The sequence below is a fragment of the Pseudonaja textilis genome, chromosome 2 (genome assembly GCF_049901715.1).
Source record: "Pseudonaja textilis isolate UNSWEBS1 chromosome 2, rPseTex1.2, whole genome shotgun sequence".
In the NCBI taxonomy this organism is placed as follows: domain Eukaryota; kingdom Metazoa; phylum Chordata; class Lepidosauria; order Squamata; family Elapidae; genus Pseudonaja; species Pseudonaja textilis.
The window spans coordinates 188,189,366-188,213,830 of NC_141991.1; the positions used below are offsets into that span (position 1 = coordinate 188,189,366).

The 24,465-nt window shown below is 33.4% G+C and overlaps 1 protein-coding gene across 29 annotated transcripts in view; it reads left to right on the forward strand.

The window, feature by feature from the left end:
* Positions 1 to 24,465, forward strand: part of PTPRD (protein tyrosine phosphatase receptor type D) — a 1,248,962-nt gene that overhangs the window by 957,619 nt on the left and 266,878 nt on the right. For all 29 annotated transcript variants that reach the window (XM_087926655.1, XM_087926630.1, XM_087926633.1 and 26 more), the window contains one exon: positions 8,125 to 8,290. In XM_087926655.1, the coding sequence (XP_087782781.1) occupies positions 8,206 to 8,290 (85 nt within the window). In that variant the 5' untranslated portion in view covers positions 8,125 to 8,205. The remainder of the gene's footprint in view (positions 1 to 8,124; positions 8,291 to 24,465) is intronic.

Consider the following 24,465-nt stretch of genomic DNA (forward strand, 5'->3'; position numbering starts at 1 on the left):
TAGAATACTTTTTATTCCTCCTCCTCCCGCTCTCCTCCTCCTCCCCCTCTCCTCCTCCTCCCCCCCTCCTCTAGTTATTATGCAGACCAGAATCATTCATGGTAAAGAAACAAAATTCTAGACATTATAAATGGTTTTGCTTTAGAACAGTTCATTTTAGAACCAACTAGACTTAATCTTAACCAAGATTAATGGTTTATCCATGATATGGTACACTATATAAATCATGATGGTAATGTTATTACATTTAGTATAGATGGAATTTAGAAACTGCCAGCAGGGTCACCAAAGCTATATTGACCTCCAAAAGGGGAAAGCTTTCAAATATTGTATGAAAAGTTAAAAGGATAGCAAAAGCAAAAGTCAAAGGGGCCAAATATTTTCTTAATACCAGTAGGAATTTATTGAACCTGATGAACAATGTATTCTATATATAGGGGTTAACCAAATCAAGGAAGAAGCCATGATTTTTTGATAGCATCCAAGAAGTTGGAAAGAAACAGGAGTATGAATTCTGTTAGAAAAACTATAACTAAGGAATATACTAATTAAAGTATATATACAGAACAGTCAAAATACCAGAAAAAAGTTATGTAACAGATACAAGAATCAGTTCTTCCTCAATCTCTTTCCAGGGAGAGTTTCAGAAAAATTAAAGAAAATTAAGATAGTTGGAAAAGGTCTCCTAAGACATCCTATTATTACACTGTAAAAAATTGCGATATCTTGAAGGCATACATTTCACAATCAGTTATGAAGTAACTGCCTTTACAAAAACATATGGCATTGCTGAAATCATATTTTGTGTCAGAGTAGTGAAATGTGGCACTACTTTTCAAATGGGGACCCAGGGATAATCCAGGAAATTATAAACTAGATAGATTGAATTTATGTTACTGAAAATTTAATAGAAATAAAAATAAAAGGTGGAGAAATAGCTACATAGAGGAAAAATTCTACTGTAGGAAAGGGAGCACAAAGGTAAATTGTCTAATTTATACAATTTTTTAAACAATATCAACATGGGGTTGAAGTGAAATTTCTCACGGACATAAATTCTTCACCTAGAACATAATGAACCTGTGGAATTGACTACTACAAGATGCGCCTGTAGCCTTAAAAGCTTTTTTGATAAAGGCATGGTGGACATATTTATAAAGGACTATTATTGGTCTTGAAAATTTAATGTTACTATTACGTTGGTTGTAGCGTGCCTCCAGACTTCACTTGCAAATGAAGAACAGTGGAAAGGTAGAGGTCTTCATTTCTGTTTCAAGTGTGACAAACAAAATGCTAAATGAAGATCTATTTTGGCTTGATTTACCAGGACCCATTGGTGGTTCTGTTTAAGAATGTCAGTGGCATTCAGCCCTCATTAGATTGATTGTCAAAATATGCAGACTTATAACTATGTACAAATAATTACTCTAATTATAAGAATGTCAACTGACATGAATAATTATAGAAACTTAAATACTAGTCTTCTATGATAATGGTACAACTTCTTTTTCCAATGTTTTTTTATTCACAAAGTTAAAATACGAACTCAAAAAATGTATAAGAACAAAGCAAAAACTAAACAAGACAAAAATGTGCATTAAAACAAACAAATATACACATAAATTGTTTTCCTAGTTAAATACAAATTGTTTAAAAAGTGAAGGTTGGTACATGTTAACTTTGTTATAGTTATTATGGGAGAATGAAGAATATATCCTTTAACAATGTATGCTTTTTTAGGATACACTTCTAGTTTTGTACAGTTAAATCTTGAATAGGAAGAAAAACCTACATTAGATTAAAAGCTTTTGTGTCTTCATAGAATCTGGTAGGGCATTTTTCCCCCTAATCTGGTATGAGAGTAAGCTGGCTATGGCAAATGTTATCTTATTAATAAGGGCAGATCTAGTTGCCCTTTTTTTCTCAGTGCTTCAAATAGATGTAAAATTTTCTATTCCATTATTCGTTTATTATTACTTGGCCAAATACAGAATTTTTCATTCTATATCTTCCTTGAATATTCCTTGTGTGTTCTGATGATATTATTTAAGACGTTCCATCATCCTTTCAGTTTCACCTATAGTAAATAATGGGTGAAAATATAATACTTTTATGTCTTTGCACTTTGATTTTCTATCAGGTGACCAGAAGCAACCAGAATATTTTTAAAGTTCAGTTATGCTACCATTATTTTTTGTTGCTGCTGTAGTTACTGTATAATTACTTCAGCCGTAGTGCCAAAAACATGAGTAATATTATTGGTCTGATAGGTGGAAGTTTTAGAACATTCAGCCTGTTTGGGTCTTTCAGATCTTAAACATTCATGCTGCAGACAGTCCTTAACAACTGCCCTGTTTAATAACTATTGAAAATTATGATGGTGCTGAATAAGTAACTTTGCAACCAGTCCTTACATTTACTGTACACCTGTCACAGAGTCCATGCAATCAAGTAATCAAGATTTGGGCATTTCACAACCAGTTGGTATTTACGACTGGCACAGTGTCTGACAGTTACATGATCACCATTCATTGCCAGCTTTTAAGAAGTAGAATCAATTATGATGCTAGCAATAATATCACAAGTTATGGTCATGTAATACCTTTCTTATTGATTCTGGGGATTTCCTTAATGACTGCAGCAGAATATTGTAAATCTACTGTAGTCATGTGATATCTTACTTAACAACTGTGTTGCTTAGTGATGGAGTTGCTGGTCCCAATTGAGGTTATTAAGTGAGGAGTACCCTAATTTAGTCTTAGCTTCATGATTGAATTATTGCTGTGATTTATAGGCCAGCGAGCATCAAACATTTTTGGATACTTATAATTAAAAAAAAACAGGAATGATGAGAAGATTAACAGTAATAGTAGTGCAGACTTTGTAATAGTTGAACAGTGTTGAGGGAATTATTTGTTTAGCATTTGGGGAAAAACTGTTCTTGTGTCTAGTTGTTCTGGTGTGCAGTGCTCTATAGCATCGTTTTGAGGGAAGAAGTTGAAACAGTTTATGTCCGGGATGTGAAAGGTCTGTAAACATTTTCACAGCTGTCTTTTTGACTTGTGCAGTATACAGGTCCTCGATTGAAGGCAGGTTGGTAGTAATTGTTTTTTCTGCAGTCCTAATTATCCTCTGAAGTCTGTGTCTGTCCTGTTGGGTTGCAGAACCAAACCAGACAGTTATAGAGGTGCAGATGATAGGCTCAATAATTCCTCTGTAGAACTGGATGAGCAGCTCCTTGGGCAATTTGAGCTTTCTGAGTTGGCGCAGAAAGAACATTCTTTGTTGTTGATGACGTTTTTGATGTTAGGTGTCCATTTTAGGTCATGTGATATAGTAGAAAAAGAGGGATCCTGAGTAGCCCAAAGAGAAAGATACAAACTAAAATCACTCATTCAGTGGGAATGCAATTGTCACCCTTCTCGATTGAGAGAATGGGCAAGTTTTTAATAGCTTCCTGAATATCATCAGGATGAGAACAATCCATGCGCCTGGGAGGATATTACTTATTTATTTATTATTAAATTTATACCAGGCCTATCTCACTCTGGAGTTACTTTACAATAGAATAAACATAGGTATAAAAACATTATAAATGTTAAAATTAAGATTAGCAACAATTAAATAAAAAGTTAAAACCAAGAGGTCCCAAGCCAGCCAGAAAAAAAATCTTATTTCAAGAAGCAATATCATGATCCTTTTTTTAATATTTTGTTTTGATCCTATAAACTACACATAATCTGCTGTTGTTTAGTGAAGTTGAAATTTAAACCAGAGTAATACTATTTTCACATAAAGATATGAATTACATATATCTTTGTTATAATTAAACATTTCTAGCAATGAAACTGCCTTGCAGTTCAGTCTAGGACATATTATCACCACAAAATCTTGTAACATGTTCTCTCAAAATCCCTTGACCAGTTCTCAGGGAAAACAGAAGAAAGTAAAATCAAAATTTGCTGTTGTTTACATGAAAAAAAGTTAGATTGATGTCACTATTAATAAATTTAGATTGAAAATTTACCTCAGTGAAAAATACATAAGGCAGTTTAACATAGCTAATTGTATAATATTACTTCTACTTTGCTTTCATCTATTTTATGTTTTGATGCCATTTCCATATGCATTACTTCAGAAAAGAGGATTTTTGTTACCCAGAGTAAATGAGACATGTTTCTCGAAATATGTCTGTCTTATCACTTTACATTCCAATATGTATATCCTAATAGCGGGTCATATTTGGCATGCCAGTAAATTCTGAGGTTTTTTTTCTTAACATGTTTTTATCTATGGCAGTAAATTTAATATGTTAATTTTGTGATCTGTACACAGAAAATTAATAGAACTTCTTTACCAGAAAACTGAGTCCTTCTTTTAACTGTGTGGTTGTGATAGAAATTGTATATGTTTATCTAGATTTTCCTTTGAAGGTTTTCAGAAACAGAGAACACATTGTTAAAGTATCATAGTATACATTATTTTTAAACAAATAAACCAAAAGCCGATCTTTTATCTATTTTCAGTAACCTAGATTTGTCAAAAAGGCAACAATTGAAGAGAATGTTTAAAAACTGTATAAATACACATTCCTTATTTTTTTCCATAAAACAAAAATGCAAACTAGGACTCAATATATTGCTCAGTTAATGGAACTGTTCCTACTCTTTATGCCATTTTCACCTTTTACAAATGTGGAATAAATTTTACATATTCTCATCTCTCTAAAAGTAATGAGAATGTATTTGTGGGGTAATCTATTATGTAGTGGGTATCATTTGGCTGGATAACAGGCACTATTTCATGCAACTTCCAAAATATCTTTTGCAATGTTTTCATGAAAACTTCTTTACTCTTGGTTTCTCTGAAGTACTAAGCATTGCCCTTCAAACTTCATCATGAAGAATAGTATTTTTTTTCCAATAAAATTCTACATTCTAAGAGTTACTTCTGCCATCCCCAGCCACAAATTTTGTATTATTCTCGGAGATTAGAAAAGGTCAAAAATTATTCTAAAACACATTGTTCAAAATAACTTATTCTTATTAGCAGCAAAGCATGCCCTCTGCACTGAAAGATATTAATTTAAGAGAAAGTATATTTTTTTAAAAAAAAGCCTGCATTCTATCCACCTCTATTTAGCAATATTATTTGTTCTTCAATGAGGTAAGGTTAGGCTGGGGTTAAAACACATTGTAGATCAAGGCAGAAGCAGAGTTTGTGTGAAACAGTTTGACAGCATTTGCCCCTATAGCAGCTAATCCCTGTTACTAGTCCCGTCATCCGCTTGACTTCACTAACAGATTTTTTTAAAAACCATTTATCTATTTCAGACACATGTATTTTCGCAGCCTAAAATACTAAAAGCTTGCTGTAGATATACAAACAATGAAAGAGGGTTTTCCCCCGCCCCCTAAAAGGCTAAGGGTCACTGAGGGAACATATTAGTATGTTTTCTACTTAGTTAAACTTTCAGCACTCTGAAAGCATTCAGAGAAAGGACATCATGTCACAAAGGATTCAAGGTTTTGTGATATGAACAATAATGCCACTAGGGGTATAGTACCAAAGACTTTGCTACTGTTAATGGCTTATGTCTGCATGGTGACTAGGCATAATACGGTATTTATATAGCTGCAAAATTCCTGATCTTTATTTTTAGCCTTCTACCGTGTATAACATTTGACAATATAAGCTTTGTATCTATAGTTTTTCAGAATATACGGAGAGACAGAAATTAAAACTTTTGAAGCCATTTGTTAAAAAATTTCCTGTTAAACATAGGAAACAGGCAGAGGTAAAGATAGACAACCTAATGACAAAGGTGGGAGAAGAGGACTTCAGTAAGCACAAATAAATATGTATTATACAAAAACCAGTTCCCATTTATTTGTGTCACTTACCACAGTGTTTATTTTCATGTGATGCTTTATCATTTCAAACAGTCAGTCAAGTCAGTAAGTCAGACAGACAGACAGACAGAATTAACCAGGAAGGAATATGTACCTTCTCTTACCTCTTTCACACTCTAAAAACATAGCATATTGAAATCTGCCACTGTCATATACATGGAAAATGGGAGAAATGTTTTAATAATTCATTTCAGAATGTGAGATTGTACATTGTCCTTTCTCTCACAAGTTCTGAATATAAGCTAAATACATTCAGCTGAAAACAAGAAACTGAAACCTGTCTCATAAGTAGGCATATTTTATATTACATCCCTTTCATTTCCTACCAAAATCATTTTGCTATATGAGCAAAATGCTTTTTTTCATTGCTGCCTTAGAATAATAACATGTTTGGAAATGAATTTGATGCATCTCACAATTTTCTTCTTCATTACTTTCCTGAACCATTTATTTAGTCATTAATACCTATGTAGATTCTATAAAGGCCTAGCTTGAAAACTGTTCTGCTGATATTAAGATACAAGAGGGTTTTTTAAAAAATCCAAAAGACCATGAGAATCTGAAAATAGTTTCATCCTTTGTCATCACTTCATCAGATGAATTCTTGCAAAACACTTTTCCATCTTATGTGATAACAGTGGAGTCATTGCTGCAGCGTTTGGTCCTTCTGTGCTTGCACAGAGACAAATTGAATCCGACAGGAATGATGTCTCATGGACTTTGCTGTCATTTGAAAGGCTGGCACAAAATGGGTAGCAGAGAAAACAGAAAGCTGGTATTTTGAGTGCATTGCTTATGCCTCTTAAATTCACTTTTGGATAGTAACAATCAAATCAGGAATATCATTTGAAAGAGTTTTATGGTAGTGCATTTGGAACATCTGGTTCTCTTGTTCTTTCCTCAAATAGATTTTTTTCAAAATATTATTCTGTGCTATAAAACAGTTTTTTAAAATGTTGCTTATGAATATGCAAAGGTGTGCTGCTATTACCATTATTATTGTTTATTCCTTTTACACTTTTTGGCATGCAGTGAATATATTTTTGTGTTGTTATAATGTTTTTCTCTTTATATTGTGCTCATTTCAGAGCTGCCAAGCAGTGTCTCTTACTACTTTTAGAAGCTATAATTTTGGAACAATTAGTGCAAGAATTCTGTTTTGAGATATAGATAAAATTTTCTCCAAGGGGGCATACATTTCCATGTTTATTTCTAATATAGTTAAAGCAGAGTGAATAACTTAATAGCAGATATTCACTCTGTATTATTCATTAGTTCATATATGAGATATAAAATTAAACTGACCTAGAATATGGGATATTTATTTATAATTTAATTATGAATTACATAATTTATATATAGTCCTAAACCAGAGACAAACAGAAAGTTTGCTTTAATATATAGAAGGTAACATGCTACAATCTGAGACACAGTTGTTAAATTAATACACAAATGCTAATATCCTACTGTTGTGGATAGCTCTTTATGAGCAGAAGCAGATTTGGCCCTTTCATACTTATTTGATAAAAAAAAATCACCCTCTGATATATCATTTTTCACCAGAGTTTTGTTCTGGAAGTTGATTTAAATGTTGCTTTAAAGGATCCATATGCTTTATTCAGTTTGGCCACCTAATGAGAATGAAGGAGTCACTGGAGAAGAGCCTAATGCTAGGAAAGATTGAGGGCAATAGAAGGGGACGAGAGAGAATGAGGTGGCTGGATGGAGTCGCTGAAGCAGTTGGCATGAGCTTCAGTGGACTCCAGAAGATGGTAGAGGACAGACAGGAAGGCCTGGAGGAACGTTGTGCATGGGGGTCCGATGGGTCAGACAAGACTTCACAACTAACAACAACAATTAAACTAGGATATCATTAGAAATTACTCGGTCTCATGTTGCTAAGAAAAGTATTTCGTAGCACACAGGAGTCATTTATTCCAGTATAGTTTATAGGATGCCTTGGGAAATGATTATTTTTGTGTTTTGGCCTTTTTATAAATGCTGTTAAAATGAACAGTTTTTAATTTATTTTGCAAGGCTAATCTCAATCTCCAGAGTCTTCACTTTACCTTTATTGTTAATACTATGTTTTGTGGGTGCATTTGGAGGGGGAAAAGCAAAGCATTCTGAACGTTTGTCTCTCTCTCTCTCTCTCTGTCTCTCTCTCTCTCTCTGTCTCTCTCTCTTTTGTTTTATTTCTTGCTCCTCTCAGGCTTTGAAAGTTCTTCATCTGGAATTTCAGGTTGGAGATACTCGCAGTGGCTTCTAAGCCAGTGACCAAAGCTGTCGAAGCATGCTGGTGCCAAGCTGTCAGATGATGCACATAGCCAGGCCAATAGTAGTGTTCCTGTGCTTCCTACTTTGTGCAGATGCTGAAAGTAAGACTGCTTTCTCTACTCTCTTTTTGTACTCCTATTGAATAAACCCAAAACAAAAGCTCTAGGCTGGTCATAATGAACAGTTTTGTTATATTTTATTTTATAGTTTTATACAGCATTGAAGAAAGTATGTAACAAGCCATTTAAAAAATTGTAAGAAAGGATAAAAAATAAATTGCATGTAAATATCATCAATGTTAACAGTTTTCAAGTTTATTATGAACTTGTTGTAAATAATTGAATATATTATATTGCACTATTAAACTCTAAGCTAAGAATAAATATCAACGATCATGTTCAACACAGTATAAATTACTGTGTAGAACTGTAAATGATTAAAAATTCTATCCATAATATTAAGAATCTATTTAAATACCTTGTAAAATTGAAGTGTAGCTTCTGTCTATATATACAATACAAAATCCTGTTTTGCATATGCAGTAAATTTGTGAATTAAGTTGTAGCCTCTGAATGATTTTCAGTTTGAGTTGAATCCTATGTAGCGTTTATTGTAAGGAACAAAAATATTATAGACTTCAAAACATCCTCCCACAACTTGGTTAGTTAGCCATTCTTCCAGACAGGAAATCAAATGATATTTCCAGTAAAAAAAGTAGTTTAATCTTTGCAGCAGTTACAATACACAGGATTAACTCAAGGTGAAGGAACAGCTTGTTGGCATATTCAGAAAGCTTCTGATAAGGCTCTTTGGACTCCATCTTGAGGTACTGTAGGATTCTCCTTGTTTTCTCAGCCAAGATTTAAAGGATTATCTACAGACTTCCTTATTTAGTTTTCTTTGCTCTTATTCCCTTGGGAATTTCCACTATTCTTTATTTGTGTGTGATCAGTCATTTCAAAGAGTCTTGTGTAGCAACATTGTGTAGCCAAAATAAAACCTTACCTTACTTACCAGAAGGCAAACATCACTTAGTTTTATTAGGCATTTTTCTATTCCTTGGATATTTTCTTTTTTGAGTTTTGGAAAACAAGCAGTGTAATATTGAGGCCAATTAAAATTCCAGGTCCTTTGTGTCTGTCACAGCAGCTGTTCCAATGTATTATTTCCAACAGCTGCTGTGGAATACACTATTTGAACAAATCAAGCAGAACTGACAAATCTGAGGCTGCGTTGTGATGTGTGAAGACTTCTGTGTAATGTAGCACCTAGGTTCTAAGTCTAGGATTACTACAGCGTTTTGGGCAATTAGCTTTCCAATTAATTAGAAGATGAGATCTCCTTTTTAATGAGAAATTCATTAGATCTGCTTTGTTTACACATGATCTTCTCCAAGCTGTACTCTTGCTTTTTCAATGAACAATGGAAAGATGTGGGGTCGGATAGGAAATTGCTTGACTGAGTTTGTTGACACACTGGGAGGTAGGTTTGTTTATGTTACAGTAGGACCACTTGATCAAGCAGTATTTTCCTATATCATTCTTGAAGTGGTTACTATATTAATGTATGCACTTTTACTAGGACTTTATCATATTAAGTGGGAACTTGTAAATCATTTAAATTCTCTATACTAAAATAGTATTTCTTGAATAAATTATTAATAGAAATCTAGCATCTTGATTGTAATTTTTTCCAGGAATTTTGGTTTTGGAATAACTCCAAATGTAAGTTGTCATAGGATCACTTAAAGAACTAAACAGGATTCATTTTTTTACAGTGCAAGTACAGTGGTGATCAATACACATTAAAGTTGGTGTTCAGCATAAGTAATTGTTGACCTGCTCTCTAAAAATTAGGAACTATAATGTGCTCTTACTTCATACATTTAATTAATTTTAATGGAATGAATGTGTGGAGACTTACATTTTGGCCATTCTGCCAAGATAGTCATTTTTACATATTACTAATAGTTTCTTGGAAGTCAGATATATTATAATGTAGTTTGAAGCTCAGTTTTAATGTGTCCCTTCAAATAATGAAACCTATGTGATAGAGTGACTGAAACTTAATTTTGCATTTAACTACATAGTATTGTTTATAAACAAAAAGGTGTTTGAAAAAAGTTTGTTTTGAGGGGAAGCTCTTTCCCTGGTATAACAATGGGAAAGTGAATTAAATTTCTAAAAGAGAAAACTCTGAAATTGTATGTGTGTATGGATCAATGACAGTAAAATAGTTGGGCCTGTTCCAGATAGTTAATGACCAGCTGGAACGCTTATACGTAAGGTGAAACCAAAGACATTTTAAACACTTCTACCAGTATGTAATTATCTCTGATATAGCACATTTGTGCAATTATACATTTTAAAAGTGGAGATAAAAAGGTAAAATTTATTCTTAAAGGACTATTTTTAAAACTTTTTTACTTTTCAAATTTTAAATGAGAATGCCATGAAGTCATTAGATAAAACTTTGTAAAAATGAGGGTGAATTATCCTGCTTCTCTTAAGGAGATTTAAACTTTTCTTATAAAATTATATAGAGTTTTTCCTTTACCTTTTATCAGGACTTTGAATATAGAGAATATATTGTGTTGAGAACCACCATCAGATTTAAACAGGAAATGCTATAATAAAGTACTTTAGGATTTTTATTTTCTTTGCAAGTTATTTTCAAAGTTTTATTACATTTTATTAAAACAACAACAAATGATTATTACATATTGTGTATTCTGATAGGCTTTTTGATTTTGGTAACATATTTTAGAATAATTTTACACTAGTTGATAAAATTTAAGACTATTAGGTAATTCTGGGTTGATTAGTTTAGTTTTTCAATAAATATTTCTCTGTGAAACAGCTCTTATTTTTTTAATGTTTTTCTTTTTTTTTTGGAACTAAAAACAACTAGATCAGGCCAAATGACATCTTAGTCCAGATTTTTATTTCTCACAGTGGCCAAGTAGATACGTTTGATGTGATTACAAGCAGGAACTAGAAAAATCTCTTCTATACCTAATATTTGGAGCCAAGCTGGCCTCTGCTTGAAGATAATATTAGGTCTTCAAGGTTTATCATGAATTTATCTAATTCTGTTTTAAAACTATTCAGGTCATTGGCTAGCATCATCATTTTGGGGGTAATTAATTTCCCTATTTAATTCATATAAACAAATGGCTTATGTAAAGGAATATTGTTTTTTCTTCTGTTTATATAGCCTTCCTTCCTTGGAAGACTCTAACTTCTGTTATTTTGAGAAAAGAAAAGAAGTCCTTCTTTTCTTTTTTCTCCATATTTGCCTGACTTTATATATGTCAGTAATGTCTTTCCTCAGTTACTTTGTTTCTAAATTAAAAAGTCCCAAACACATTAGCCTTTTCTTTTAGGTGTCCAAGAAAAGTCCTCTGGTTAGTTCTATTGTGCAATCCTTCCAGGCTCTATTATATCTTCTCTAACTACTCACATCAATGCATTATGGACCACTATAGTTTCCTGGTGGTTTTCTTTCTTTTTTTTATAAAAAAATGTATTTGGGTTTTCACAAAACATAATACAAGTAAAATGTCTTTTTTTTTTTAGAATAGCATGGTCCTGAGTTATCACTTCTCCATACAGACACAAATTCAATTTCATATTCATCTTTGTGTTCTATTCCATAACTTATTACTATTTTAACATTATCTCATTCCTTTCTAAATTCAATTATATATATATCTTTTTCTAAGTTTGAATATCTTTCTAATAATTATATTTATGATTTTGTCTGTCCTGTTTCAATTTCATATTTTCTTTTCTCATTAAACAAAATTTTCCCCTGCAGTTACTGATTGGAGTATGACACCTTTACATCTTTTAATTTTTATCCCTTCAACTCTTATTTAAACTTCAATTTATGCCTTTACAATTATAACATTCAACATAACTTCCAGTTGAATTCTGCTTGGTACATTCTTAAAATACGTACTAAGTTCATAAAGAAAAAGTATGTGTGTGTGTGTATGTATGTATATATATACTTATTCTATTCCAATTCAGCTCTATCATTAATGTTAGTTATTTTCTTTAACATCTTGAACATTTATTTTCAATAGGATATCATACTTCTAGGAACACTTATAATATTTCCATATTTTTTTCATATTACTTTCATATTCCTCTTCACTTAATTTTTTATAACACATTAATAATAATTAAGATGTTCCCCTCCTTTCCTCATTCCATTCTCTCATTCTCTTTATTTCATTTATTTATTAAACATTCCATTACATTACAATGAGTATTTTATCTATCATTTTAATCACACTTGTTTCATATTTTCAGAGTTCATTTCTATTTCTAATAAAACAATACTATCTAATGTACCCTTGAAGAATCTCCCTTTCAATTAAATTTTCACCCATTATCTCTGTGTCTTCTAAATAGGCTTATATCCTTAATCTTTGTACGTTTTCCCTGTTTCCCTATGTCCTGCTTCTGTCCTTTATAATTTCTTTTCCTTTCCCTCTTCCCCCTCTTCTTCTCCCTTCCCTTTTTGACCCCTTCTCTCTCTAATTCTGATTCTTTCCTCTGTAATCCTCTCTTCTGTTTCTTCCTAATATTGTAGTTCCTTTTCAAACTATTTTTTGGGGGAGTTGTTTTTTCAAATCTTAAATTTTTCACTCTCTTTCCCCGCTTTCCTTTCTTTTTCCCGCATAGAAATACTTGGTCATTGAAGATCGCTTCTTCTTTGTCCTGCCCTTCTTGTTCTACAGGCATTTCTTGTTGTTTCTCATAGTTCAGGATCTCCATTTCTAAAATTGAAATATGAAGCCAAAAGAACCTCTCTCTTCTTATGCATCTTCTTTCTGTTTTTTAACTTCCATTCTCAATTCTTCCAAGAGTGATACCATTTTAAAAACTTTTAAACAACCACCTGATTAATTTTAGTCCTTTAGATCCAATAGCCAAAAATCCAAAAATCACCAAGTAATCCAAATAATCCAAAGCTGTTTATTCTTGCATCTTTTTTCCACTTTCTCTTCCGGGGGTTCTATTATCTTGTTACAAAGTTTCAGTTAAAATGTATCTTTTAGGAATCTTGTTAAAGTTTCACTGTTAATTCCTTTCACTTCCAGGTGTTCTCTTCCATTTTTCCAGATCCCACCCTTTTGTTTTTTTCCTTCTTTTAGAAGTTTTTGAGAATCCAGAAATCTTTAGTATCCCTTTGACATTTTATTTTCAGCTTAAATACCTGTTAATGTCAAAGGGGATTTTTGCCGATTTCTTGCTTAAATCTCTTAGTTGTCAATATAGGGAAGAAAAGAAAACAAATACAAATCCTTTCTGTTCCCTCTCTCATTCGCCGCTTCAAAGTCTTCTTTGGGAGCAATGTTATTTTTTATAATTCAAATTCCAGGGTACCTTATATTGTTGCTTTTTCAGTTTGACCAAGTCAGCCAAAACTTTCTCTTCTTATCTTCCTCCTGCACATTTTTTTCCAGTTGAGTTCTTCTTTGAGGTGGCCATTTCTGACCACTGGTGCAACCGCCTTCGGGAAAGGGAGTAATGGCCAGCTGGGGAGGAGAGATGCAACTCTCCTCGACCCTGCTGGCAGTCTCCCCCCTCTTTACCACCTCTACAGGGTGGCTTAGCCCCGAAACCAGCTGCTCGGGATGCTCCAGCGGTGAGCACAGATCAAAACCGTGCACAATCATGGATTTCGGTCTGCGCCGAAGAAGCTCAAACCAGAAGCCAGTTTCCTGATGGTTTTCAAAAGCAGAACCTGTCGAGCATATTGTAGTATAGTAGGTAACTAGGGCATGTGTGAACATTTTTATGATGTCTCATAAAAATGGTTGCGGATGGAACACAAGATAGATTTGTGGAAAAACCCTTCCTGTCCATAATATCTGCTCTTCCGGCAAGAATTGGGACACCAAGAGGAGCCCATGTCACAGTGCTGTTTAGGGAAGTGTGATCCTATGCAGAACAAAAAAATGGAGAGTTCCCAGAACTAGAGCTCTAAAACCAAACAGTCATTTGATCTTAGGAGGATTGAGTCAAAGTTTATGTTTTCATATCCAGAACTCCACACATACTTGATCACTCCATGTTAGCCACTCCACAGCATGGAGTTAGCCACTATGTCACCTCATCCAGATATTCCACAGCCTCCAGCCACTGAGAAAGAACCCATTGCTATGGAATGGAGATGTTTGGGTGCATCAGTCTTGATCCCATAATCAATATTTGATGCCAGTGATTTCATAAAGATGTTAAATAAGAGCAGAGAAAAAAATAGTTCCCTGGAGAACCATACAATACAGAAGTCCTGGGTTAGATTTCTCCTTTCCTACCATAATTGACTGAAATTGTCATAAATGAAAGAGAAGAACCAATGTAACATCTCACACATCCCACTCTTAGATCTCAAACTAATTCAGAAAGTTACCATGAACATGGTATAAAAAGTCACAGAGAGATTAAGGGCTAGGATAGATATACTACCTACGTCTGATCCCATCAGAATTCATCAGAAAAGATGATCGGTGCTGTCTCAGTGCTCTATCTCAGTATGAAATACATCCAGATAATTCTTTTCATCTAGGTTCCTCTGTAGTTGCAAGCATAATACTTTCTCAATAATCTTCCCCAAGAAGAAAGGTTGGAGACAAGACAAAATTGTCTATTATTATTATTATTGGACCCAGAGAAAGATTTTTGAAAGGATTTAAGGGCTAGAATTGCCATTCTGTCCCTCAAGGAAACATTTGCCACTTACTGTATATCCAGTTGTATGCTAATCAACCAGGAGGGAAAGAGATTCTGATGCCACAAAATGAATTAATTTAATACGCATATAATATTGAGGATTCTGTTTACTTCCTTCAGATAACAAGTTCATACTCATCCCAAATAACTATACAGACATGTCCCAGTCATCACCAAGGGATCTGCACAGCTAGAGTCTTCACTCTGAATCTGAGTGTTTATCCAACAAATGCCTAGAGTAGTTTTTGTACCATCTGATACCATCTCCAGTCCCTCCTTCTCTAGGAGTGAGCTACTGTAAACAAGACCATTGGACAGCTATTGGTGGACAAGTGGAAAAAACGATTACCTTTTGCTGTTTTTATTGTAGCCTCTAAAGAAAGGCTCTGACCCATGTTCAGATGAATTGACTCCATATTTTTCTCCAGCAGTGGTCTAGTCTAGCTATCTTCTCATTTCATCTTCCAGAACTCCTCAGAGAACAAGGGAGATCCATATAATCTATGAACAGAAAGAGGCTGCATAGGCATAATTTGGCCCAAGAACATAGATTCCTTCTCATTCCAGGCAACGTTAAGAACCTCAAAAAACAACATTTTTCTTACACAAAAGTAACACACAGGTAAAATATAAACATGCATATATAGTACCTGTTCTTTCTTCCAATATAAATAGCAAAAAAAAGATATGGATGACAAAAAATAGCATTGTTTAGGAGTTACAGTAAGAGTTCAATTCAAAATTAGATTTCTCTAAAATCGCCAATTGTCAGGTTAATGTAGAAGAGTTTCTATCATTGAGAACGTTTATTTCCATTCCATCTATTCATTTAGCAACTTGGCAAATATAAAATAATACCATTCCTTCTGCTAATTCTTAAGTATTAAAAAAACAATTTTATGTCAATATGAATTTAAATTCTTTAAAATTGAATTTTAAAAACTTATTTGTAAGAGTTGGATTTTAAATTTTTATTTTAAGGTATTTAAATGAAAGATGCTGAAGTTAGAACTATCTCAGTTAATCATATAATCAACAGCTACCAAAAACATCATAGAAGCAAAAGAGTAAATAAAACATTAACAGACTGTATCTGTTTTGGTGAGTGGCTTCTAAAACTTAGGAAGGAAGATATCAGAAATGTCTTGTAGAGAATTCCATAATGAGGAACCAGTCACAGCTCTTTCACATAGTTGAATGCTCGGTTATCAGCCAGGCAGCAGTAATTTTGTGTGGTACCTCATCCTCATTATCTTGATTTGTTGAAATATTACCTGTGAAAAAGCAAGACTCCTAAACAGGTTTTATTGTTTTTCAAATCAATAAAACTTGTTTAGAGGTCTTGCTTTTTCACAGAAAGTGTGGAGGTGGTGGGGAGGGAGTTAAGTGAATTCAAGCTATTCGCTTTATTCACTTTTCTATATCAGAAAGACAACAATAAACTCTTTCTCATATTGACAATTTTTTCAGTAACTTATTGAAGAATAGAAATCTGGTGTGCACAGCAAAAAATCAGACTACTTTCCCTATTTTAGGTTGTCATATCTCATATTTCCATCTGAATCTTTGAGATACCTTTCCAGTTCCACTAAACAAGCTAGTAATAATAAAAGCTTTACATCCTGCAACAATACCTTTAAGACCATCAAATATGAACATGGCCTATCCCAGGTCCTTAAAAATGACTTGAAAGGTGGCTAATCCAGTTTGAATATCAGACTAACTCTGACAAATCATAATAAGGGATGAATAATGGCGATTTGTAAAAGGTCAAGCTTTATACAAACATTAAATAAGTTGCACAGCCACTCCATAATCATATATTTATTTTAGCATTCTTCCAATTGTACCATCTAAATGTACCATCAATATTTTCACTTCCTTTTCACCATTTTTTCCTCAAGTGCTAGCATTTGTAGCATTTTTGACATCTCAGAATTGTTCCTTAAACTCTTATGAAATTTTCCTCCTGGAGTTTCCTTATTTCACTTCATCTTAAATAATTTCATTATTTTTCCCAATGTTTAATTCCATTTACTATGCTAGAAACTTATTTAGCCCTTTCCATTCACTTCCAAAACGTTTCCATCAAAGCCATTTTCATTTTTCTGTCTTTTATTGTTAATTGTTCTTTGCTCTTTATTATTCTTTAAATATATCTTTTTTGTCTTTACACATTATAAAATATCTTTTTATTACCATTTTTTCAGCAATTGTATTCATGTATATCTTAATCTACATCTGTTTGTATTTTCAGCCTCTTTCTTTGCATCATTTTATAAACCATCTGTGTTCATAACTTCTGGTATATAATCCTATGTGTTTCTGCAATTCTGAAACTCAGCAATTTTTTTAAAAAAATAAATCATTTGACATTATGTACACTTCTATAATCATTACTGGGCTCTGAAACATGGAATGTTTGCTTATTTATTGAACAAACATCTAATCTAACACTACCCAAGTGCCATATCAACATATTCCTTAAATTGTCTTTAAAAAATTAATATGGAAGATGTCTCTATTGCTTCTCATGCAAATAAAATTCATCTGGGCAGTGCAGCTTAATTACTGTAGTGAGTCAAGCTTCTATAACCCTTTCTTTCCTTATTACTGCCAAAATGTTTGTTTTTACTTTTGCAATGCAAATTGTAGTTTGCTGTTTTCTCCTTTTCTGTGAGAGGGAGTCACTGGGGAGTATAAATTTAATCTTCTCAGAAAAGCATCAATAAAGATGAAATTTATGTAGTGTTCAGGAAAAGTAATTTATTGTTTTTTTTCTTTTAAAGCATAGAACTTTGGATTTACGATTCTTCTTCCTGAAATTATCTCATCATCAGGGCTCTAATTTTGAAATAGCATGCTAATTTCTAAGCATGTAGAAAAAAAAACCCTGACAAATACCTAACATGATTTGCTCAATTGTCTTAGTACATCAATCATTGAGGACATATTTTTTTCATGATGGCATAAGTATATAAATGAATAACAAAACTAGGTCTGATCAGTAATGGGCATAAAATCTCCTGAGTCAAAATTAACAGCTTATGCACGTGAACATTTTCATTGATAACTGCACCTTTTTTTAAAAAAAGATCATGATAGTTTTGTCTATTTCTAGTCTCCTACTTTCTCCTGCAGTTTCTTTTTCATCAAGTCACAATTTATATATCATACTTTTTGGCATTCAGTGAATTGCCCAACAGTGACTGTTGGTCATGGACTATTAAAATACTGACAGGCATTCTGGGAAGATCTGAAGAGGAAGCGAAGCGGCTGAACTCTGGAAAACTATTTCATGAAATCTGACTCTCCATCAGATTACACATCCAGTTCACTTGAGAGAGTTTTCCACACCTACACCCTGAGTACCTTCAGTGCTTCTCTCCAAATATAGAACGTAGAAGCCAAGCAAACTGGAGCAGTAGGATGGCCCAGTACAGAGGTAGTCTTTAACATATGACCACAGTTGAGCCCAAAATGTATTTTGTGAAGTGAGACATTTGTTAAGTGAATTCTGTATCATTTTATGACTTGTCTGGCTACAGTTGTTAAGTGAATCATTGCAGTTAAGTTGGTAACACAGTTAAGTGAATCTGGCTTCCCCATTTACTTTGCTTGTCAGGAGGCTACAAAAGTGATCAGATGATCCCAGGACACTGCATGTTTGAGTGCCTAAATTCTTTTTGCTGAGTTCAAACCAGACTTTAAGAATACTAGCATACAGTTGAAAACACAATCCTGCATTACTAATTTGTTGAGTTGTTCAACAATTACAAATCAGTTCCTGGATGTGATTTCTTTAGTTGCTTTTTTCATTCATATTCCTCAGGTTCATATACAGTATAACAGTTCATTTTTAAAATGCTGTGGTGTCTGTAGATAGTATAACATCATAGTATTTGGTACAGCAAAGTATGGAAAAGAAACATTTTGTAATATGGAACTTGAAAAGAAGCATGTCTCATAATGTCTTAAACTGAATTTGGATAGATGTAATTCCATGTGGTTATACTAATATGTGCATCCCATCCATTATTCTCATACCAGTTTACTTATTGCTTTCAAAGAAACCTGCTTTAGAATTCTTCAGTTCAGCTATTGATGTTTGTTATTTTTCAAAACATTTATAAATGGTAACTTTTAGTTTATTTTTTTAATATATTAAGTAATATGACTCCATAGCTATGCACAGAACCTGGCATTGCAGTTTTGTGCCCAGTGTTTTGTAGTAGAATTTTGGAATGTAATTTTAGTGCCATTCTGACAACTGACAAGTTTAATGAATTTAGTATTGATGGCAAACTGAAAATGATGAAGAGATATAGAGAGTTTAAATAAAGATGGACAGTGTGCCTGGAGAAATAAACAGAGATTAATCCTAGGGATAAAGACAGTAACAAACTTAAAGAAGATCATGAAAGATAAGGACATTTCAATGACAACAGAGATCAGAATAGTACAGTTGTGGCAATATATAAATCTATGAAAGCTAAACACTGGGAAAGTGAGAGAAGGAAACAAAGAGGTCTTTGAATGAATAGTTGTGAAGATATTAATAAAAGTGCTGTGAGCTGCAAGAAAAAAACAACCAATAGACCAGGACCAAATCAAGTCTGACTGCAAAAGTTCTTACATGGTTACCAGCAAACAGCCTGTGAGACATTACCAGAACATGAAATACGTGGAACTAATGCCTTCTGCCCAAAAGAGGGTGACTGCCAGCTAATTGATCAGGTAGGAACTAAAAAGAGGGACGAAAGCGTGAACCTTGATTTCATTATAAGTAGACTTTGCTTTTGATGTAGAGTACAACTCCACGCTGCTGCCAGTTTTATCATGTAGCTATTATGTATTGATTTGAAGCTGTTGGATTCATTTATTTATGATATTCACTAAACAGGCTGCAGAGGCAGAAGAATTTACTGAGGAAGATTCAGTTTAGTCAGCAAGTGGAAAAATATCAAAATGGAGACCTCTGAAGCATCAACAAGGAGAGGTTATCAAATACTAGAGACAATTCTCAAAACTTTTAAAAATGAAAGATGCTTCCTATGCGAACTGGATGAGGTGAGGGAAAAATAAAGGAGGCATGAATTGTACCAGACTGGAAATGGAAAAATTAAGTGAGAATTTGTAAAGGTTGGTGGGAATGGCAGAATTTCACAGCTGCCATATAGAGTGAGTACAGTGCATTGCTGGCTCCTGACTCAATTATTTGATCCTAGATTAGTGCGTTCTCTCTCTCTCTCTCTCTCTCTCTCTCTCTCTCTCTCTCTCTCCCTCTCTCCCTGCCCTCTCTCTTTCTCTCTCTCTCTCTCCCCCCCTCCCTCCCTCTCTCTTGTTTTAATTCAGAATTCTGTAGACTAGCTTTAATATCCTGAAGAAGGAACATCTCCCCAACCATTTAGGTGATTAAAATACCAAGTAACATCAGCTTTTCAGTGATGGTAACAAAAATCTTAAATATTTCAAACTTGGATGAGCCACTGGAAGATTTGGAAGGGCAATATTGTTGACAAGTCTTATTTGAAATTTGTGAAATATTGAGAAGAAAATTTAACTGAGAGTACCATTATTTATTGTGCTTATTCTCAACCAATTATTTCCCTTCCTTGGATGGATAGAACTTGAACTGCACACGTCACTGGTCAATTGATAAGCCTGTGATAAATTTGAGATCTCAGTCAATCTTAAGGGAACATTCTTGCTATCACTCGTATTTGAGGAATGTGAGAAAGTAACTTAATATTTCATGTATTTATGTATTTTTGTTATTAAAAGACATTTTAAAAAATACAAAGCAATTAGAAGAAAATTTGATTGTTTAAAATGGCATTTCACTTACATTGAAATGGATTCAACTAGCAATATTATAGGGTATCATATTTTATTTTCATTTGTCATGTTAAATATATTTACTGGTATTAAATGTATTATAATTTAACTTCATTTGTCAAGTTAAAATTAAAAGCTACTGAAATAGAAAAAATTGAACTGTTGCTTGGATTAAACAATTCATTGAGATTACTTTATATTCAGCTATGATTATTGAAAGTATTAACTTTTAAAGTGTTTATTAAAAGCATATGTAATCATCATGATTATTATACGCTAGTTTAACTGCAGATTATAAATCACACTAATATTTAAGAATGAAGTAGACAGATTCTGCAGTGTGGCAGAATTTCCTTAACTTGGAGAAAAAAATAATTAAAAAATAATTGCATCTAGTGTCTCATTGCTAACTAAACCAATAGTTTTTGAGTTGTTTCTCATCCAAAAGATTATTCATAACTACATTCTATACCCCTCAAGTTATAAAAATAGTACTCTTCAAGGCCACATTCTAAAACTGAAACTGGAACATACCTGGAACTTACGTAAACATACATTACAAATTTTCTGCTGATTATTTTCTTAATAGGCATACTGATTAAATAATTCGTTAGACTGACCTCTTCTGTAGCAAACAGTTGTTTTGTTTTTGTTTTGCAGACCTAGTATTGTTAGCCTTCATTTCAGTTTTGGGCAGTTTGTCACTGTGAAATGGTGTTTCTACATACATAAATTCACAGCCAGATGCTGTTCCTGGCATTCACTAAAGCAGTAGCAGCAGGACTATAGTCCATAGACATGTACTCTCTTGAAAACTGTTGCTGATCAGCTGTGCTTCAGTGAACTAGAAACAATAGGAACTAGATTGTAGCTAATTAACACTGACCCATACTAGGGCTTTTTTTGTAGTAGTAGTATCATCAATCCTTTTCCTTTCTTTCTCAAATATTCAATCTTAAGATATTTAGTTGCTTTTTATCCCCACCATTTTGCTGGCTCCCCTCCCATGTTTCCATTGCTTCGACCTTTCTCAACTTTCCCCCCCAAATTGTAAATTTCCCACAATTTTCCCTCTAAGAATCTGTAGAGAGAATTTGGGTTTTGATTTACATTTTTTGTGATTATTTAAGTTAGATACCTCTGTTTTACTAATGGTATATAAAAGTAGTAAAATATTGTGGGAGAGGAAAGAAACAGAACAATGTGAGTAGCACAAATTGCCTTTATAGGCAGTAAATATTTTTTTGTTTGTTTTCATTAGCTGAAATTACACTGTAAAAGGTAGCATGGTTTTGAATCCAATTCCTTCTTGTTTTTACTCTTTTATGTTTCAGGAATGTTCCTTTAAGACCAAGTACATAGGAAGAAGCCAAACACTACTTTGTGCCCATTATTGCAACTCCCATAAGACAGTTGATAAAAGGTTTGTCCAGTACTACAAACCTGACGAAACAAAATGCTTATCTTTGAGCAGAACTTTCTGAGGATGCCACTATACAAAATAATTGTGGTAGGATTAGCATCTGGACCCCTTTATCATCTTTATTGTTCTTCTCTGCAGATCCTTTCTTGGATCTCAGGATCAGCACGCACACTGTCAACCTGCCAACTTTCTCTCTTGGTTGCCTCATCTGACTTTCCTTCCTCACTTCGTACTGAGCTTTCACCAATTCTGTATCCATCACAACTTTCTACCCTGGTCAAACTCCTTTTTATTGCTTACAGGGCTCTTCTGGGCCTGTTGCCTTTTTCTTTTTCATCCCATCCCATCTGCTTTTTATCTCCCTTCATTTTGCTGGCTCCACCCATGTTTCCATTGCTTCCACCTTTTTCATTTTTTTTCTCCCATTGTATTCCCTATAAGTTACCACTCTTATCAACCTTTAGAGAGAAGTAATACCAGAACCAGCATTATTTGGTTTTAATTCCCCCCCACACTTTTTTTTATATTACTGTTAACAAGATACCATTATCTGCTGATTGGTATTCTGGTATAACCCATTGGAGATCAAGAGGTAGAAAGCAAATGCAGTATTCACCCTTCACTGCTTTCCTGAAGCCACGGATTTCTGCTTCTTATGTCATGTAAAAAGGTGGGAGAAAAAGAGAATAAGGGAAGATTGCTACCCTCCTTTCCACTTATTATTCCAAATTATTTCTACTGATCATGAAATGAAGAAATGTATTTACTTCACAGTTATTAGTAGGATGATAAGGATGTTTTGATAATCAAATAAATTTAATTTTCCACCTCTTTTCTATGCATCCCGTGTGCATTATTCCCAGGTTTCCACTAGAAGAAACGAAAGATTCAATGAAAAGCTTGCATGAGAGGAGGTGGATATATTTTGCTAGGTATGTCTCTCAGGGTGCATTTATGTATGCATGTATGCACATATGGCTGGAAAGTGAGAGAGTGAAATCAATTATTTAAATTAAATTTGTGCAATAGACTGAAATGAGTGGAAAACATCCGTTGTTGTGATCATGGTGTTCATATACTTTTCTGGCAGTGGTTAAAGTGTTAAGTTAGGAGAAGGCAAGGGTCCTAGACATGGTAGCCAGCTGGGTAACCTTGACCACATGTTCCTTCTAAGTCCACATTTATATCAGGCTCTGGTTGTTTAGAAAAAAAAACTTATTGTGTTATAAATTGTTTTTAGGTAAGTACAGTACATAAAAAGTAGTCTCTGCAACCATGCAGCTGCAGGGGAACAATATTATTTCTCCTAATCTATTAATTCTAGTCCTTTACTATATTACCGTTACAGACAGGCAATAGAAATAAAATAGCACTCTAATTTCATATTTTATTTTACTTTTTCCAGTGAATTCACCTCTGAAATGCCATCCATTATCTCTCTGAATAGTAAGAAATAATAAAAATACTAAAACTATATAGCAACTGACCTCTGCTCAGTGGGGCCATGTAACTGAGTTATAGCATTTATGAAGAAAATGAATAATTAGTAGATTTGGAATTTAAATGTGGGAAAATGAAACAGCAGCTGCTATTAGATTGTGGAAATAATCCTAGAATTGGGGAAAAGGAATTATTCCTTTCATCTCCTTATGCTGGTTACTTTGCTGTAAAATTTTGAAGAACTGTTATAACACATGTAAGTAATTTACTTTTGATGATGGTGACTTAATTTCACTGGTGAAAGCAGTACTATGCCATAAGAAGAAATTTATAGTAATCACATTTTATGTTATACATAAAATGTCATAGAGATAAAAAAATATATTAATGTAATTAAGTGTGCCTTTTAGAATGAGGTACTGATAATATAAATGATTCCAAAAGTTTTCATTATTCTTTTAAACCACAATTGCAACATTTAAAGTACTGTATCTTGAGTGAGCATGCATTTTTCTTTTAATAAAGGAATAATTGAAAAAGACAAATATATGCAGAAACTCATTAATAAATATAATGGAAAGGCATAGGACAGTGCTATTATTAACATGTCCATTCCCAATATTGCCTTATACTTAAAAAAAATACAATAAAAAATAAGGAAAATAAAAGAAACCAGTGGGCAGACTCAGCTCATCAGACATGTGGGAAAATCTGTTCAACATTCAAAGAACAAGAAGAATATGTTCTTTTAAAACCTGTTTGCTTTTAGGAGGGAGAAAAATGCTTCCAAACCAGGAATTTTAAAGGAGTTTTAATCCATTTTAAA